This window comes from Adelges cooleyi, unplaced genomic scaffold (genome assembly GCF_023614345.1).
Source record: "Adelges cooleyi isolate 19-005CV unplaced genomic scaffold, UGA_ACOO_1.1 ACOO_flye_CR_arks_rails_tigmint_CR_PRNA_21, whole genome shotgun sequence".
In the NCBI taxonomy this organism is placed as follows: Eukaryota; Metazoa; Arthropoda; class Insecta; order Hemiptera; family Adelgidae; genus Adelges; species Adelges cooleyi.
The window spans coordinates 8,222,619-8,240,468 of NW_026095871.1; the positions used below are offsets into that span (position 1 = coordinate 8,222,619).

Here is a 17,850-nt window from a genome sequence, read left to right on the forward strand (position 1 = left end):
TATTAATGAATATCAGAATATCAATTTAATTACCAACGAAATTGCATTATAATACTTCACAACTTTAACTATTCTAAATATTATTAAATTGTACACAGAAAAAAATGTTTTTTCCAGCTAATACAGATAAACCTTGAAAAAGTCCACATGATCAAAAACCAAAATTAATTTAAACCCGTTTTTAAATATTATGCATCTTGTTAAAATGACTCATTGTTTTTCATGTAAGTTGATAACCTAAAATTTAAAAAAGTTCACTTCTTTCTCTTCAACACGGAGAAACAACCCCCAAAAATAACAAGTTTTTTAACTTTCAAATTTTGTCTTAAGAAAAACAAAAAAAAAAAGAGGGGAAATCACACTCGTACCATATTCACCTCTCAATAAATATGGGGTTGTGGTGGCGTTTCCTCGAGTCTCACCACATTAACGGTAAAATGTTTTCAAGAAAATATTGTAATTACGGTCTGGGAACCCCTTAAATTTTATACAATTTTTTTTCACTTTTGTCAATAAATTGTTGGTAGATACTAGATACGTTGTAAATCAAAATGTTATTTGTTGATAAGTTATAAATATACGTGGATAGTGTATTATATTTCGTTAAGAGTCCACTGCATGGTTGATAATGTAAAGGTAGATAAAACGTCCACAGACGAATTAATTTGTACCTGCCTGCTGAAGATTGTTTTCTTATCTGTATTCATTGTTGGAGTGGGTAGGAGGCGTGTTGCGGTCGATTCGCTTTCGAATATACAACGGAAATTTTTCGTTCAGTGTAAAAATAGCCACCGTTCTAGTGTTTCACTCAATTAACGTTTTTAACAGTTGCACAATAATTTTATTTTATTTTATTAAAATTTAACTTTTCTTCAAACAACAGGTAAGCCGAACAATTAACTCTATTTTCAAACAAGAGCGGAGTTTGTTAACTACAAAATGTACGTTTTTACGAATTGCAATGCAATTGTTTTGCACATGCTCCATAATAGTACCGACTAATATTAATACATCAATTTTTTGTATATATATATATATATATATATATTTATTTATTTTATTATTTCAAAATAAAGTTCAAGAATAGGTAAATTGAGGACATAATAAAAAACAAATTTTCAATTAATTATTAGGTATCATTACGTCTATATGGGGACTAGTCATTTCAAAAATGTATAATATTCTAAATATTCAATAAAATTATTTTTAAAAAATGACTATATAACACTTAGAGCTTGCCTATATTAAAATGATCAGCCTGTACACATGACATACAAATCAAATTTCAACCAAAATCTCATTAGATTAATATAGGAACTTGTGTTTTTAACTTTCTTCAGTTTTCCTTAATAATAAAAAGTGAAGAGTTTTTTTAAAAAACTTTATGTTGTAAAGCCACTCTAGATTATCTACCTTCAGTCTAATTACCAACGTATTTCAGTAAAACTATAGCCGTAATTAAAAGTAATAACTATAAAAACAGTTCCTTTTCAGCTCCGCGTCAAAGCTAAAATTGTAAGTCCTGGACTGACAATCAATTTTGATCCAGATACACGCAAATTAAATACTCAGACCGTATTAGAGAGAGGGGGCTAGGCTATATGTTGAAGGTTAAAATTGCGTGTTCTAGTGGTTATCCTTTTTTTAAGTTATTACATCAATAAAAGCTTAAAAATTATTGTTCTATGATTTTTTTCCCTACAAAGTTTCACATGAAATATAATTTTAAACGAAGAAATGTAAAAAAAAAACATGACTCTGGAAGGAGGCGTATTTGTCTCGGAGATAACTTTTATCCATTTACTCATTATACTTAATTAACATTTTAGTTTCGATGCATGGTTGAGAAGGTTTTGTTTGTAAAATTTGTTTTTGTAGCCCCACGGTATCTTCAAAATTACTGAATCGTTTTTTTCGTGTAGCAACTCTATAGATCAAAAATCGTACTTGGAAGGTACTTTCTTCGGTCAAATATAAAAAAGTTCTACCCCTGCTACAAAGTAAAAAAATGGCATGTATTAAATCTTAAAATTAAAGCACTCCATCACTTTTTATTTTAAATAGTCGATTTAGTTCCAAATTTGTGTGGAATATTCTGTAGACATAGCAGTTTTACAATCTACTGATAAACGTTGACAAACCCAAAAAATATCATAAACCTACTCATCTACAACGGATGGGAACTATTTCTTTATTTTACTGTTTTAAGGGTTAAGGTGTGCAAATTAGTTTATTCAGTTTTAATAATTCATATAGGCCTGTGACCTCCCCGCCCCAGTATGCTCCTTCACCACTTAGCCCAACCCCGCACTGTACTAGCTTTTTTAAAATAACAATTTTTTTGGGCCTTTTTAAATGTTGATCCGGGCTGTGACTGGTATTTTTCCGAGTCTTTAAGTATTATTTATCCATTTATTATTTTGAAAATATATCAAAAAATATAATTATAAATCAAAATCACACGACGCATCTATTGGCAATGCGGTATTGTGGTACAACTATTAACCAGGTAATTATCACATTTCTACAGCCGGGCGTTTTTCCTTAAACAGTAACACGGTTCTACAAAATTACGGGCGAGTTTTATTCAAAAGATTAAATTGACACCATTCGTAAGATGTTTCCATAAGGATTCCAAATCTGTCTCCAAAATTTCCTTAGCACGTACCTGAGGAAAAATGTTTAATTTAGAAAACTCCTAAAAACTCGATATTTTAAAAAAAAAATCCCATTAAACCACAATAAATAAAAAAAAAGTAATACCATATGCTTCTTAAGAATCATAGCATAATCATTTTATTATTATATTCAATTCTATCGAGTAGGTTAGATTTTGGACAAATCACCCTACATTTTGTAGAACTATAATTAAAAACAAATTTAATACGTTTTATTCTGCCCTATACGACCAAATTGATCTTTTGGCAGTGAAAATGCACTAACCTCATTGGTTCGTCCAGTGCACTTCGTCAAAATCAAATACTAGAACAATTTAAAAAACTAGCAAAAAATAACACGATTTTTTTCAAATATTTAATTTATGGATTTATACCAAAATGATTTGCTATGGGGTCAAAGTTGTACGTAGGTTTAGAAATTATAATAATAAATGAATCATTTTAAGTGAAAATATGAAGTTAGTGTTACTAGAATTCATCAATTATTTCCGATAAGTATCGAATTATGCGTAATACGCACAAAAGTTGAGCCAAAATTGAGCATTTTTTTTTTGTATGGAAATTGTTGTGTTGATTTCTGACGAAATGAATTTTTATAAAAAGATAATTTAAAGCTAAAAATTGAGTTTTGTATAAATATGTATATAGAGTATTTATAAAAAAGTATCAATCATTATTATATTAATGTTAATATTTGATCGCAGGAAATAGGAAAGATACACTTCATAAAATCAAACTTACTAGTCTGAGTGCACGGAGACTTCCTGGATTCACCCACTAACTAAAACTACTTTTGGCCCTATTAAGTAATTTTGGTAAACGATATTTGATCTAATACATACTACATGAAAAAAATCGGTTTAGTGGTTAAAACGTTACTGTGGGTCTGGAAATTTTACTGAACTATTTTTTAACATTAAATTTTTGTTGAGGCTCACGGTTTAAGCGTAGCAACTATCGCTGTTCTTTTTTAATTTGATGATAGATAAACGAAGTAAGTTTTTAGCTCAAATAATTATAAATTCAATTAAGTCTCACAACACCCCTTAATGCTGGTCGTAATGCTGGTTCTAGTCATGATGAAATCTCAATAGTAAATACTAAATCACAACAACCATTTATTTTTTAAATAAAAAATATAGAATGTTTGATCTCAAAAACATTCAAATTAATAGGACTTTTAAAATTATTAGGGGAAACCCAAAGCTTGTAGGCATAGATACAAGAAGACGGGTAATTGGTTGAATCTATTTCTGTTTTCTAGATGTTAGAGACTAGAGTTTCATAAATTTGCTAATCTAATCAGTTACCCAGATTAATAGTTTGTATTGTACAATCAAGCCATAACATAACAAATTTCTGTATCTGACGTATAAATTTACTTTAAAAAAAACTATCGTAAACTTATTTAACAAAATTTCTTTTGTTATTTTCTGCTTACAAAATAATTATATTTTTGCTTTACAATGATACAAAAAAAAAAAAATAGTGGTTTTCGTCAACATTTAAGTTGTTGGATGTCACTTACATAAGACTTAAAGCTGAAAAAATATATTCATTTTCAAAATTCAGCTCAAAATTGTACAATATAGATGCATATTTATTTGAGGAAATGTTTTGATATTAGCCGCAGTTAAAATTAAATATAAATTTCCTTCAGATGGTATTAGAACAATTAGTAAAGCCACAAGAAACCTGCTTTCATATCTTCGAGAGAATAAAATTGACTTATTTTTCAAATATTAACTTTGAAACTTTATAAGTTCCAAAAGAATAGTCAAAGCAACTTCACGATATTTATCGTTATTCGTTACATAAAATTATTCCTTCACACTTAATGGTTAGAACCCTGTAAAATGGTTTGACAGCCTTCAAATTTGCTGTCTTAATTAATTAGCAAAACTTTTAATTTTAACTTCCCAAAATGTTCTTCTCCACTTCACCCTTCCCCATACAAACGAATCCTACCAGACAAATCTTCTCGCGAATCCGTTACCATTTCTTTATTCACTCCACTTTCAATAGGTAATTTTGGACCTAATGAAATGAAATAGTATATATTTTTCTCTCGATATTTTTACTCATGGGACCTATAGACATTTTTTACCGAACCCTAAACAACTATATCATCATGTATAGCCTTCTGTACGCTACTGTAATGTGGGGGTTTCTTGACAAATTCGTTATCCTAAACGAGTCATCAAACGGTCACCGGAGAAGGGTGGCGGTTCCTCTTCACAAGACAATTTTTCGCCCGAGACCTGGTGTAAGATGTCGAACCGGCGACACTGACCCCTGCTCGATCACTTGTCCTCCTCAAAAAACAACTACGATAGTAGTAATATAAAATGCGTTTTTTCCTCCACAGGCAATATTATGAGTGACCGTAGATTTGGATTCAGCAACCACTTCCAGAACCGCTGTGCATTATGCCTGACCGAAGACGACAGCAGAAACGTAGGCACGGCCGTATGCCAGCACAACGCCAGTGTAGAGTCAGCGCTGCACTATCTGCGTAACTACGGGGCGCCTACGAGTCCACCCTACGCGTCGTACCACGGCGGACAGGACGGCACGGCGACCACGCTGCCATCGTACGGCGGGTCGCCGCCAATGTCGCCCAACTACTACACGCTGGCTGAATTTCTGTTGCGTATGAACCGAATGCAAGAGAACGGTGGCCACCAAATGCGCCCGCCAACTTCCAGACCGCCTAAACCAAAGTCCGAAATGGGTTGCCTGCGCGAGTGCGCGTTCTGTAAGAGCAACGGCGAGACGGCCGAGTTCTACAAATCGCACTTTCTCAAAGACCCGGTCGGCCGGGTCAGATGCCCTATTTTGCAACGGTAAGCAATAAAGATGGGCTTATATACCAGTGAAATAGTAAAAAAATTAGTACGAAGGATCACGGTTGAGAGATGCAGAGGCAGACTGAGGTGAATGGATGTGTTAAATGAAAACATGGAGAAGTTTAGTGATAAATATAAGTGAAGAAATGGTGACAGATAAATACTTGTGAGGAGATGGATTTAACTGGCCAAATCAATTTATAAGGGATAAGCCGAAGTAACCCCATTTTTTCCTTCACTAGTTTCGCCCTTCGATCAGTGTACGGCGACTGCTTAGTTTGAGATATCGTTTTATTATAATTACTCAAGTTCAAATGTTCAATTGTACCTATTTGTTTTGCTTTAATATTTTCAGGTATCAGTGTCCGTTCTGTTATGCAACTGGTGAGAACGCGCACACGAGACGTTATTGTCCGAAAAATCCAAACAAAATGTGCTTTATAAAAGGAGAACAATTCGTTAAACAAAATCTGCAGTGAGGGTATATTTATTTTATATGTTTAGTAGATATATTTTAAATTGTTTTAATATTAATAATAATTATAGTAATTAATAAAATAAAAGTTTTATTAATAATTTTACGAATAGATAACTACAATTATATTATTTAAAAAATAATTTTACTTAGTTTAACATGATATTTATCAGTATAAATTTGAGTTTTATTTTCTGATCGCTTGTATGCAAACTGTTTTCCATTGTTTTTAAATTTTGTTCAAAATGCATGAATGAAAATATTATTTCAAATATTAAAAAATTATTAAACATTACATTTACATTATTTCTTGTGATGTTCTATATACATAAATTGTGTTTTAATTTAATAAACAATTTTAATCGTTATCATATTTCAATCCGATCCCTGACACTTTCCTATCCATTACTTTGTGTACAACGAGTATGTACATACTAATGATAATAATGTATTGCTATAAAGAAAGCTGTATTTTCTTTTTTTGACAGTTGCACCAAGTATTTTAGTGAGGTAGGGTAAGATACTGGTTGTTGTCAACCACAACTAGTTATAACAAGCCAAGTATAAACTGTAAACCGTAATTTTATATTATCATACTTTCCCAAAAGGAGTTAATATTATTATTTATTAAGCATTAACCGAATAACAACAAAATGTTCTAAACATAATCCAATGTAAAAAATAAAAGTTTAAATTGTTTTTAAAATAAATATATAATGGAGTAATTTTGATTGCAGGTAATTCTAAAATGTGTATGATTAATGATCGTTAAAAAAAAACACTTAAAAATAAGAACATAATATTTAAGTACTTTAGAATTTTGGTTACAAAATTATACATATAAACGTTAATATCATATATTATAAAAAAGAGTATCACAGTAATTAGACATATTTACATGTATATATGTATTTACATATATACATGTAAATCTGCCTAATAATTGTGGTTAGCCTCCCAATATATGACCATTACGTAAACATGACTTTCTTTTATAATGTTTTGGTGCTATTAGTTTTCAAGTATCACAACATAAATGCCATATACATTTTATTCACCTGATACTACCCAATGCATTTCTTTTCCACACTTATAGAGTTCTTCTAATTTTTCTCTCAGTGTTTTGTTGGCTTCTAACTTTTTATAACATTGATACAGTTGCAAAGCAGCACGTGCATCTTCGACGGAGTCGTGAGTCTGTGATTGAATTTTATTACCTAAGAAATGCCAAGCTAAAAACCTTAATGACACGTTCCGTTGATTCGGTAACCTAAATAACGAAACGGTGTCTATTATTTGTTCAGGAGGCACCATTAAATTGATCATTCTACAAAATGAAATATTAATAATTACATTTTGTATTTATGAAACAAGGTATGTCATATTATGTCCTGGTACAAACCTAAAATCGTTGTATAGACCATGGCCGACAAATTTAATTCCAGCGTCCACCAAGTATCGCAGTTTCATATAAGTAGCCTTTAGGGTAGTGAGATTTTTTGAACTCTTTCCAACATCCAAGTCGCCGGGATTGATACCGGAAAATTTAGTAAGATAATCAACTATTTGCTCTTGTGTCGAAATATAATCGTCGATAAACGGTTTGCCTTCATGTGGACCTTCGCTGTTAATACACATAAAAAAAAGAAACTTAACAAAATTAAAATTAGTTAGCTTAAGCTAAGTTTGTTAAGACCTTTATTAAATTTTATTTTACACGAAAAAAACAATTTTATTTTTATTATTAACAAATCACACTAATTACCCTCGGATGCATGAGATTCTTGCTACGGCCATTTGAACAGGTTTAATTGTAGCCAATCGTCCATCACTTCTCATTTCGGATTCCTCTTGATTCAGTGTCACAAATTCAGCGTCTATTGCCACTAGCTCGCCTAAAAAAAAATTATTATTTTTATTATTATTCTTTAACATGTTTCGGTTTAAACAATTTTAACTTCCATGTTTATACCTGATTTCGGAATTTCTTCCGATAAAATTATATCGCTACTTTTTAAGGTTGGATTCAAATAAACACTCTCTGTAAACACTTTTGATGTAATAATAGGACTGCTAATTTTGATATCAGAAAAGTTTTCGTTTCTTGATAGCCAATATAAAACACACGGAACCTTCCAGTCCAAACTAAACCAAACTGCTTCTTGTCCAACGACCGGAGACACGCTTACATCATTAAATATATACCATTGGGCAGTAGGACTGCTAGACGATATATGTTCATGATACGGCTGACTGACATTGATAATAGATACGAGATTCTTACGGTCTTCATGAATATAGCATACTACAGCATGCAGATCGTAGATATTAGAGCATTCTGACTGAGACACATCTGCTTCTTCTTCGTTGTCATATTTTGAAATTGATAGTTCTCCGTTAGATTGAAGGTCTGCCTTAATGTGTAGTGGGAGCCAAGCGTGAGCGTAATATAATTGAGATAAACTCATGGAATTATTGGTTTCTGGAACTTAAAATAAATAAAACTATATAAAGATAGTTTAAAAGTTTTATACCAGCCTTCATACCTGCCGGAGTTTGACCAGGATGCATAAATCGGCAACTATGCCTCGTACAATTACTCCCGTATCGACACGGTTTGTTAAATGACGTTGGTGTTGTTGGTGAATTTTTAATATCATTTGATTTTGCGACCGCTTGTTTTACTAATATATCCATTTGATGTTGCCAAAAGTCTTTATTCTAGTAACAAAAATGTCCACATAAATCAATATATGGTAAGTATATATTATAATAATTGGTATTATTTAATCAAATCAAAAATTACTTGTTTACTTTCAATAGCACAATTTACAGTTAGTATAGAAGGTAACGATTTAAGCGTTCTAGTTTGCAATGTTTGTTGAAAACCTTCACAACGCTCGCACCACGTCATTGTCGTTTGTTTTGGACAAATACTTTGCTGAAGTAGATCACAAAATGAGGTAGGCTCTTCTAAAAAATTGCAAATGAGCGTAAGGGAATGTTTTTTTCTTTCTAAATTGTTTCTTTTTGCACTTGCCATCATTTGATTCTGGATAAACCAAATTGCAAACCATCAAGTTGGAATGTTTACTAAACTCATGGTTACATTTTAAACACTTATTTTTGTGCATTTGTTTGCACCCAAACAATCTCGAAATGTCTGTTTCGTTATTATCGTCGTCCTTGTGTTTAATTTTTTTTTTTTGAGCTTGTTGACCGCCTATACTAGGAAAATCGGTATCTTTAAAAACAAACTTATTTGATATTTGATCTTTATCCGATTTCAAAAGCTCCAAATGAATCTGATGCAATATAAATCTGTTCCAATTCTAAAACAAATAAAACAACAAACATTTAAAATACACAATATCAAATGCAAAATGTGCAGAATCTGCTCATTCTTGTCCATGACCACCTTTTTTTCTAACATACTATGTTTTCAATTGAAATAAAATATTATTTTTACTGTGTATACATAGTATTACAGTGTTACAGTATACTTAGTACAAATGTTTGACAAATTTTGCATTACTTGTATTAATATGCTGATGTTGATTTTATTTTTCATCTCAGAATTATTATGGTCAGGTAAAATAAGTCCCAACTCTGTGGCATCATGAGCATTCCGAAGAGCTCTTAAGAAATTCCCAGAATGGCAAGGCATTCCTTTCGACATGCTCATCATATAAAATAAAAATGACAATTCACAACTCAAACAAAATTCTTCTTGACAAATATGTGACATTAATATTTTCCGCAATGGATCCAAAAAATATAATACCTATTAAAAAAAAGCAACTAAAAATGTGCAATGCATAAAAACTTGTTAAAAAAATAGATAATATATTTTTACTTGAAGCATTGGATTACAATATGAATTTGGAACATTGGATTCTAAACCACTAAATCCAGTTTTATTATATTGTTCATAATCAAAATCTTCATTTTTGAACTTCAAATCAATTTTTCTATATCTTCTTGGAATTGCTATAAAGGTTGCAGATTCACATTCTTCATCTTCGTGTTGGTTATTGTTGTTGCTTGAAAGAGATTCAGATACTGAGTTATAGTATGCTACCTATTATTATTATTAAAGCATATTATTAATTTCTATATAATATTAGCTAGTACATTTTAATTTTTTTTAAACATAATAGTAATTTATCATTATCTTAAGAGTTAATAATATTATATTACTTGATTCCGTTTACGATTATTTGGATTTGGTGCATAGCCAACAGTACCTTTCATTTTCATAGTAGCAAGAATGTTACTATCAATTTGTGGAGTTTTTCTAAAAAAAATCATTAAATTATTACAATTTAATACCTATACATAACACATATTAGGCAGCGGGTTACATTTCTCTATTTAACAATAAGGTTAATTAGGGCTATCCTAATCAAAGCTACAAATGATAGTTTTCACTGGGATTATATTTGTTCAAACGTTTATCAAGATAAAGTAGAGGTTTTGCTAACTTTACACTTATACATTGTACTGTTAATTTATTTTAATTATTTAAGTAATTAAATTAATGTTAATTTAGTAAATTTAATAGTATTATTAATAAAAATGTATTTATATTATACCTATAAATATTAGACAAATATTTTTCAGGTAATTCCGATGCCAACGGCCCATCACACACTGGTAGTGGTATAACAGAATATACTGCTAACTCATCAGTCACACTAATAGAAGGAAGTGGTTCAATTTCTAGTGCAAATACTGTATCTCTAGCTAAAGTATTGAATCTACTAGACGCTGTAGTAAATAGATGCAATGTGCTAATGTTGTCACCGATTACTATGGCTTGACTTGAAGGAGATACGTCCATAGAAAGAGCCATTAAACCTTCTTCTGCACCACTCATCTAATTAATAAATTACAGAGTTAATTTAATATTGTTAAAACATTGTTATAAAACTAAGCCAAAAATAAAATAAAAAAACCAAGCTTAAAGTTTTATTATTTTCTATTTATATATATGGAATATTTAAACATTTATTGATATTACAAATGATAGAAAAATATAAGTTAACCTAAATCCCAGTAAAAGGATATACCAACATAGTAATTATTTAAAAAATATAAATGTCTATAATTGTTTATTTTTTTTACTTTGATTTAGTTCAGAATATTTATTTATTTAACATATTTTTGAATATCAAAATGAGTATGCAATAGACAGATTAAATTTTCACTACGACACCATTTAATATAATTTTATATTCCAATTAAAATTATACATAAGTATATGATTATAATAATCGTCAATATCATGTAGCTTAAAGGCCAGAAGCCCAATACTACTTTTATGAAAAGGTTTCTTGACAAATTCACTAACTGAAATAGGTTGTCGTCCATTATAAAAGAGAGCGATGGCACATTCGGCTTATTAGGTCATTTTACTCCTCATAATTATAATATAAATTAAATATTTCAGGGGCATATGGAATTGTTGTTATAAACCCTTATGCCTGAATAAATGTTCGCAAAGTAAATTGTTTGGTAATAAAATAATAGCATTTTTTGTATAAGATAAAAATAAAAATTTCAATTACTTTAATGATAATAATAGTAAAATAAATATGTAGCCACTATCCAACTACTTTATAAAATTTTAAAAATAATCTGATATCAAAATACTATAAATGTTCAAAAATATCTAAAAATTACATATACGACCAAATTTTTGAAAATATATTTTAAACAGCCAATTGACTTAGACTCATATATAATTTTACTACTAATAATAGTCAACCTGATAGAGATTCATATCTTGTTCGGATAATGCAACAGTGTCAACAAGTTGACATTGCCCTGCAGAAGATACAACAGCAATACGTGATGAATAAGACGTCATGAACCTCAAAAGGAATGGTTCGATAATCATTGGAATAGACGAAACAGATCTCATCATTCTTAAATCGTGGACAACTAAAAACTGATCAAGCTCCAAGGAACCGAGTCTAAAAGTGTATTAAAATAATTTTTTTTAGTATTATTATTATTATTATATGTATTATTATTTGATGTATTTACGCATTTGAAAAACCACAGCTGACTAATAAATTATCATGGACATCAAAATCTGACAAGCTTCCGGTGTGAGCATCAATAGTATAAATTACTTTTGAAACATTCCTCGGGTCCCTAAGTTTAATTACTCCGGTAGGATCTCCGCAACAGACGGTTCTGTTGGCATTTTGCCGTAATATAGCACATCCATTTTCACCAGCATTTATTATGCTAACCTCTTTGCATACATTTAAATTGAATTCAATTAGCTTATCCTGATGCCCGCCCATTAATATTGTATCTTGAGAACAAGTTAATTGGGTTATGCATTGCATTTCATTTAAATTTTCTGAGCTATAAAATAAAAAATATAAATTTTCATAATGTAAAAGAATGTATTTTGGTTATTCATTATTTCTAAAAAAAATTTTACTCTACCTATGTGTAAAAATCGGTAGCCCTCTACGCATTTGACATCGGAGCGTCGTGGGCGTGAGAACTAGCAAACTAGAATCCGTTGTAAGCAAAGAACGGATTTCTTCAGTTGAATGAACTCGAAACATTGTATATTTCTGCATATCTGCACTATAATATGAAGTGACGTACCCCTGTGTAAAGAAAATAATAGAAAATATATTGCATATACATAACTCATAATGGTTTCTTACAAGTTGATTCCCGATCCAAAGCAGATTTTCATAAGTATCGAAACACGTAGCTGTAATCCCATACTGGCTACAGTTATCGGTTAATATTGTTTGGGTTTCCTCATATTCAGATCGTATAATTTCTCCATTTAATTGATCTGAATATATATTACTGTCTATTACGTCTGGGTACTCTTCATTTACATAGTTGCCATATACTAAACAATTAAAAAATTAAAATTTTGTATACAACACCAAACATTACGGGGCAGAATATTGGTCCATCGCCAGAGAGAGGGACAGCAACTCCCTTTTACAAGACAATTTCTGAGCCAGTAAAAGAAGTCGCCTTATACAGTCATTTTACTCTTATATAATGATTGTAATAATTGTAGTAAATGTAATAATTGTAAAGAGTCATGAAAGTCAACTCACAAATCATGTCTGAAGAATCATATGGGCTTATTACAGGTCTGGTGAACTCCATATTATTTTCTTTCAAAAATTTAACTAAAAAAATAAATAAGTATATGTATTATTACTTAACTAGAGAACAAATTTATGCTACTAGATATCAATTTTTTTTACATTAATTACATAACTGAAATCAGCAATCTAAAAGACAAGTTGTACATACTTGCTTATAGCTTGTGCAACAATAATCGCCAAAATTCAAGTAGTTAAAATTTTTTAACTATTCGAGTCTGCCGATTTCCAATAGTAGATTCAAAATAGTATAAAAAACCATAATTTTAGGCATAGTAAATTTTGTACCTTACTAACGTTAATTCAATTAAACATAATATATTGTAAATACAAACATTTGGATTCCGTTTGTGCTAAAGACAATACTCATTAGTCCACGAACGTCAGTTTTTTCACAAGTCATATTATTCATATTAAAACTTTATTATAATAATAAATACAAAAAAATAACAAATATTTTTCTCTATTTTTTTTACTCTAACCAATAGCATACATTTTACATTAAAAAAAAACAAATTAAAATTAAAATCAATTAATAAAGTGTTTGTTAAATTATAGGCTAATAAGAAAATTATAAATTTGCTATTTCATAATTCATATCAGCAATCTCAACAACTTATACTTTAGCGGATAGCCGTGATCTACATAAATATTTTGTTTATAATAAAGATGTATAAATTACACGATAGAGGGCGCTGACACTCAATTGAAAAAAATTTAACCATTTACTGTTTGCATTGCAGTACATAACATAGTCTATGGATTTTAATATTTTACCAAGTACCTATTTCTTAACAAAAATTAACACTGTTATGCCTGTAGACATCATACTTCTCTTAATGCATAAAAATGTATGTTAAAACCATGGACTAAGTTACAAAGTTCGTCATGGTAAAAACTATAATAGTATCTATCCAGAGTTTAAACTGCTTGTACTAAATGCCCCTGAAAATTGTAGTAGCAACTGACAAATTATGTATGTGTTGTTCTGTAATTTTGGCTAAATGATTTTGTTAGTCCTGCCATAGAAGGCGTTAGTTTTAAAGTCAGGAGACGAATAAATATATATTTTACTAAAAGTTTGTTGTTTAAATTAAATAGGGTAGATATCATCTCATTGCTTCCTATAACACATTGTTACACAACAGTGTGCTTCAGGAAAACCGCAAATATACTTGCCTAACATAAAAAAATAGTAATAAGTACTTTTTAGTTTCAATTCTCGTATTTTTTACTTAACACATTTTTTTTAAAAAAATGTTAGTATTTAATTAATTCTTATTGATCAATTCCATATTTGATTAACATTATAATTTTCAGTCTTATATAGCATACCATTAAAACAATCTTTCACAAAAAAAAATTAACGACATACAATTTTTGTGTTTTGTTAAATATTTACTCTTATTCTAAATAAGGGAACTATATATATTATACTTCAATTTTATTTTAGAAAACAGGATTAATTAGCTAAAATTATTTAAACACTAATATTTTCTTATATCGTATGCAAAAAGAAAAGTATGCCTATTTTATGCATTATAAACATTTTTTATACCACAACATCCAATGTTCTAATGTTCAAACATTAAATTACCAAAATATATAACATGTAAATTAACTCACAGCTGTATAAACACTATAACACTTCCCAATTATTTGTAGTATTATCTAATTTCTAGCTTCATTGCAAAGCTGTGTAGGAACTGGTTTCATATTTTAAAAATTCATATACTCATTACACTTTACATTAGTATAACAAATAATTAATAAATGAATATATTACCAAAATAATTAAAAAAAATTAAAGATTTCTACCGTAACCAAACTAATTAATAATTTTGATTAAAATTTGAATAAAGAAAATGCAATTTTTTTTACATAAAAATCAGTAACTAAAATGTATAGTAAGGTAAAAAACAAATATTTAAATTTTAAAGCACTTCATAAAAAAAATTTATTTTAATAATCTATTAATATTATTTCATTGAAAATTACATGAGATAAAAAAAATTAAAATAACACAGTATTTAAAATATATTAATACATCATATAATTTAACCTTTACATCAAATTTAATGATAATATATAAACAAATCCCAAACAACAGTCTACCCTAACTAAATAACTGTTCTGTGGCACGCTCTAAATCCCAATTGTAAGTCGATAGTGCACCACGTGCTTGATCACATTCAATTCCCATATCGATTAGACGTTGAATTTTTGAATCAAAATCTGTATTTTTATTGGGTCCTAAAAAAATGAATACATTTTAATAACAAATATTATAAATTTAGTAACAAAACTTTCTAAATACATTTACTTGTTAAATAAAAAACAGATGTGTCAAAGCTTAAAAAAAAGTTGCTATATGTGGCATAACAAGAAATATTTTTAGAAGACAATGAAAAAAAAACAATAAAAAAAAATTTAATTACAAAACAAACTCAGGACAACAATATTAACTCTCAATATAGACTCTATAAACTTTATACTCAGAATTGAAGTTTACAGCAATGTTTTTATTTAATTTTGAAATGGCATGACAATATTTACTTATGACAAGGAGTAGGCCCACACAAAATAAACACTTGAAATCCTTATATTTATTAGTATAGAACAGAGCAATTACTACTAAAATAAAAAATTTAATTACCACCAGCATAAACGTTAGTCCAATGGCTAGCAGTCTTAGCAAATATTTCGGGATAGTCTTTATATTGTTTGGCAACTACAGCATCTTGTGGATCATCTGGTTCAGCAGCAGCCATAAGTGCTTGCAAAGACAATAGTACTGTTCGTAATGTCATCGCTGCAGCCCTTTACAAAGTATTACACATTTTAAAGTTATTTTAATTTAATCGAACATTATTAAATTTTTGTTTATGTGTTTGTTAAAAATTATATTTTTAACTAGAACTAGAAAGAAAAATTTAGAAATAAAATAAAATAATTTTAATTATTTCTTACAAAAATGATACTAACGATTTGTAGGTCATTAATTTAATAAAACAATTTTAGTACATTTATATCTTACCATTGGTCTTTTAAAATATCTAAGCATATAGCTCCAGTAACTGATGAAATATTTGGATGCCATATTTTTGTCATGAAGCGAACCTAAATAATAATTTGATATATTAGTAGACAATCAATGCACATCATTTTTGTACAACTCAAATTACTTACTTTTGGAGGGTTAAAAGGATATGTTTCTGGAACTTTTATTTCCAAAAAGAATGTGCCACCTTCATATGGCGTATCAGGCGGGCCAGCTATTTCACCCTTCAGCTCTGTGTAGCTATCTCCAACTAAATCTACTTTAATTGAACATTTTGCTAGCTAAACACCAAATTACAACCATGTCATTAGATTAGTTGAAAAGAGTTGTATAAGAAACATATACATCACTGGTAAATATAAATAACCAACAAGTAAATTGTTTTCTCATTTAATTAAAATACATTTTTCATAATTTTTCTAAAATACTATGCTGTTTACTAGTTTTAGGAAATACCTGAATCGTTATAACGGCATTTTATGTAAAAAAATTATAACCTCGAAAATTAAAAGATTTTTTTATTCAATAAATTAATATTATAAGCAGGAAATACCTATTATTGTAGAAAAATACAAAACAAAATGTTTTTCAATTATTCAATTGAATAAACATGTAAATGCTTAATTTTTTCAGAAAGTGAACTAATAAAGTGTAAAATGAATATAATTATTTTTACTAGAGTATTTAGGAAAAAAACATTTATTATTTAGAAAATAATAGTTTTGTTCAATTTACCCAAAAATAACATTAAAAAACTGAAACAACTATTACCTCTTCGCTCTTGATGACTTCTTTGAATTCTCTTTTGATTCTTTGTGTTGCTATGTTGTTCATTATACTAAATTTGAAATAAAACTATGCAAGAACGTTATTGAAAAAAGCTAGAAACAATACTAGAGGGCTGTAGTGCGACTACAGCGACGTGTGCCCAGTAATATATTGCAAAACTTTCAATGTCGCACGTTATTTTTATAAATATTAACTTTTAACGAACAAAGAATTTACAAAATCATTGAATTGGTGATAAAATTGCAGTTTTTTAGATGTGGTACAGGTATATACCTAAAATCTAGATAAACTAGACGAGAAAAAGTTCGTAGTTCGGACTACTCAACCAGTGGAAAGTTGGTTAAATTTTCGTTCTCGACTGATAACAATTAACATGGCACATTTTGATTATTGATAATTCTACAAACAAAAATAATTTATCATGCACAACAGCGGGTACACGCTCAGTAGATCCAATAGCACAACCGCCTAAATCATAATTTTAAAATTAAGTAAAATGTTACTTTAATAATTATTTTAATGGTCCGAACATTTTTTGGCATATTTCGAATTTTTTTTTTTTTTTTATTAATATTTTTTATATTTGTAGCATATTTTGCTTTCTTTTAATTGGATCTTAAAATACCAATAAAATAATGATTATTATATAAATACATAAGAGAAGATCGGGAAGAAATATCAGTATATATTTTTCCTTACACGCAGATGATATGTTATGACAATACATCAAACACTGACCATTAATTTTTTTTTCTAGCTCTTTTCAGCCCAGTGAAAACAATTGAGTACATAAATAAAACAATATCAGCATAATTCAAATCTACCCCATCTTAATATA

At 29.1% G+C, this 17,850-nt stretch overlaps 3 protein-coding genes across 6 annotated transcripts; 1 reads left to right on the plus strand and 2 right to left on the minus strand.

Moving 5' to 3' along the window:
- The first annotated feature begins 712 nt into the window (after nucleotides 1-712).
- Nucleotides 713-6,222, plus strand: LOC126834099 (nanos homolog 2-like). The gene is made up of 3 exons (XM_050565784.1): nucleotides 713-883; nucleotides 5,047-5,524; nucleotides 5,883-6,222. Exons 2-3 carry the CDS (start codon nucleotides 5,055-5,057, stop codon nucleotides 6,004-6,006), a joined length of 594 nt encoding a protein of 197 aa, XP_050421741.1. The 5' UTR covers nucleotides 713-883; nucleotides 5,047-5,054; the 3' UTR covers nucleotides 6,007-6,222.
- Nucleotides 6,223-6,236: 14 nt separating this feature from the next.
- LOC126834089 (PAN2-PAN3 deadenylation complex catalytic subunit PAN2) lies at nucleotides 6,237-13,766 on the minus strand. 4 transcript variants are annotated; one of them, XM_050565758.1, is made up of 18 exons: nucleotides 13,498-13,765; nucleotides 13,314-13,380; nucleotides 13,112-13,186; nucleotides 12,698-12,894; nucleotides 12,468-12,637; nucleotides 12,054-12,383; nucleotides 11,773-11,980; nucleotides 10,598-10,881; nucleotides 10,203-10,299; nucleotides 9,859-10,083; nucleotides 9,538-9,786; nucleotides 9,043-9,334; nucleotides 8,809-8,975; nucleotides 8,549-8,723; nucleotides 7,975-8,490; nucleotides 7,768-7,897; nucleotides 7,405-7,626; nucleotides 6,240-7,329 (listed from the first exon to the last, which is right to left on the minus strand). In XM_050565758.1, exons 3-18 carry the CDS (start codon nucleotides 13,161-13,163, stop codon nucleotides 7,053-7,055), a joined length of 3,591 nt encoding a protein of 1,196 aa, XP_050421715.1. In that variant the 5' UTR covers nucleotides 13,164-13,186; nucleotides 13,314-13,380; nucleotides 13,498-13,765; the 3' UTR covers nucleotides 6,240-7,052. The 4 variants fall into 4 exon arrangements, with proteins under 4 accessions (XP_050421716.1, XP_050421719.1, XP_050421715.1 ...); XM_050565759.1 differs by lacking the exon at nucleotides 13,314-13,380 and having other exon boundaries at nucleotides 6,237-7,329; nucleotides 7,975-8,484; nucleotides 13,498-13,766; XM_050565757.1 differs by lacking the exon at nucleotides 13,314-13,380.
- A 1,328-nt stretch (nucleotides 13,767-15,094) lies between these two features.
- LOC126834098 (ubiquitin-conjugating enzyme E2-22 kDa) lies at nucleotides 15,095-17,367 on the minus strand. The gene is made up of 5 exons (XM_050565782.1): nucleotides 16,995-17,367; nucleotides 16,352-16,504; nucleotides 16,200-16,282; nucleotides 15,819-15,982; nucleotides 15,095-15,415 (listed from the first exon to the last, which is right to left on the minus strand). The coding sequence occupies exons 1-5, from the start codon at nucleotides 17,055-17,057 to the stop codon at nucleotides 15,279-15,281; spliced, it is 600 nt and encodes a 199-aa protein (XP_050421739.1). The 5' UTR covers nucleotides 17,058-17,367; the 3' UTR covers nucleotides 15,095-15,278.
- Between the last annotated feature and the right edge of the window lie 483 nt (nucleotides 17,368-17,850).

Excerpts from the sequence above, each read along its gene's own strand:
- LOC126834089 (XM_050565757.1), bottom strand. The coding sequence starts at position 13,163 with ATGGAGTTCACCAGACCTGTAATAAGCCCATATGATTCTTCAGACATG. Across the intron at positions 8,724-8,808 it reads GTGCTATTGAAAGTAAACAA|AATAAAGACTTTTGGCAACA; the intron begins GTAATTTTTGAT and ends TTTTGTTACTAG. Across the intron at positions 8,491-8,548 it reads TCCTGGTCAAACTCCGGCAG|TTCCAGAAACCAATAATTCC; the intron begins GTATGAAGGCTG and ends ATTTATTTTAAG.
- LOC126834099 (XM_050565784.1), top strand. The coding sequence starts at position 5,055 with ATGAGTGACCGTAGATTTGGATTCAGCAACCACTTCCAGAACCGCTGT. Across the intron at positions 5,525-5,882 it reads AGATGCCCTATTTTGCAACG|GTATCAGTGTCCGTTCTGTT; the intron begins GTAAGCAATAAA and ends TAATATTTTCAG.
- LOC126834098 (XM_050565782.1), bottom strand. The coding sequence starts at position 17,057 with ATGAACAACATAGCAACACAAAGAATCAAAAGAGAATTCAAAGAAGTC. Across the intron at positions 16,283-16,351 it reads ATCCTTTTAACCCTCCAAAA|GTTCGCTTCATGACAAAAAT; the intron begins GTAAGTAATTTG and ends ATTATTATTTAG. Across the intron at positions 15,983-16,199 it reads GATATTTTAAAAGACCAATG|GGCTGCAGCGATGACATTAC; the intron begins GTAAGATATAAA and ends TACTTTGTAAAG.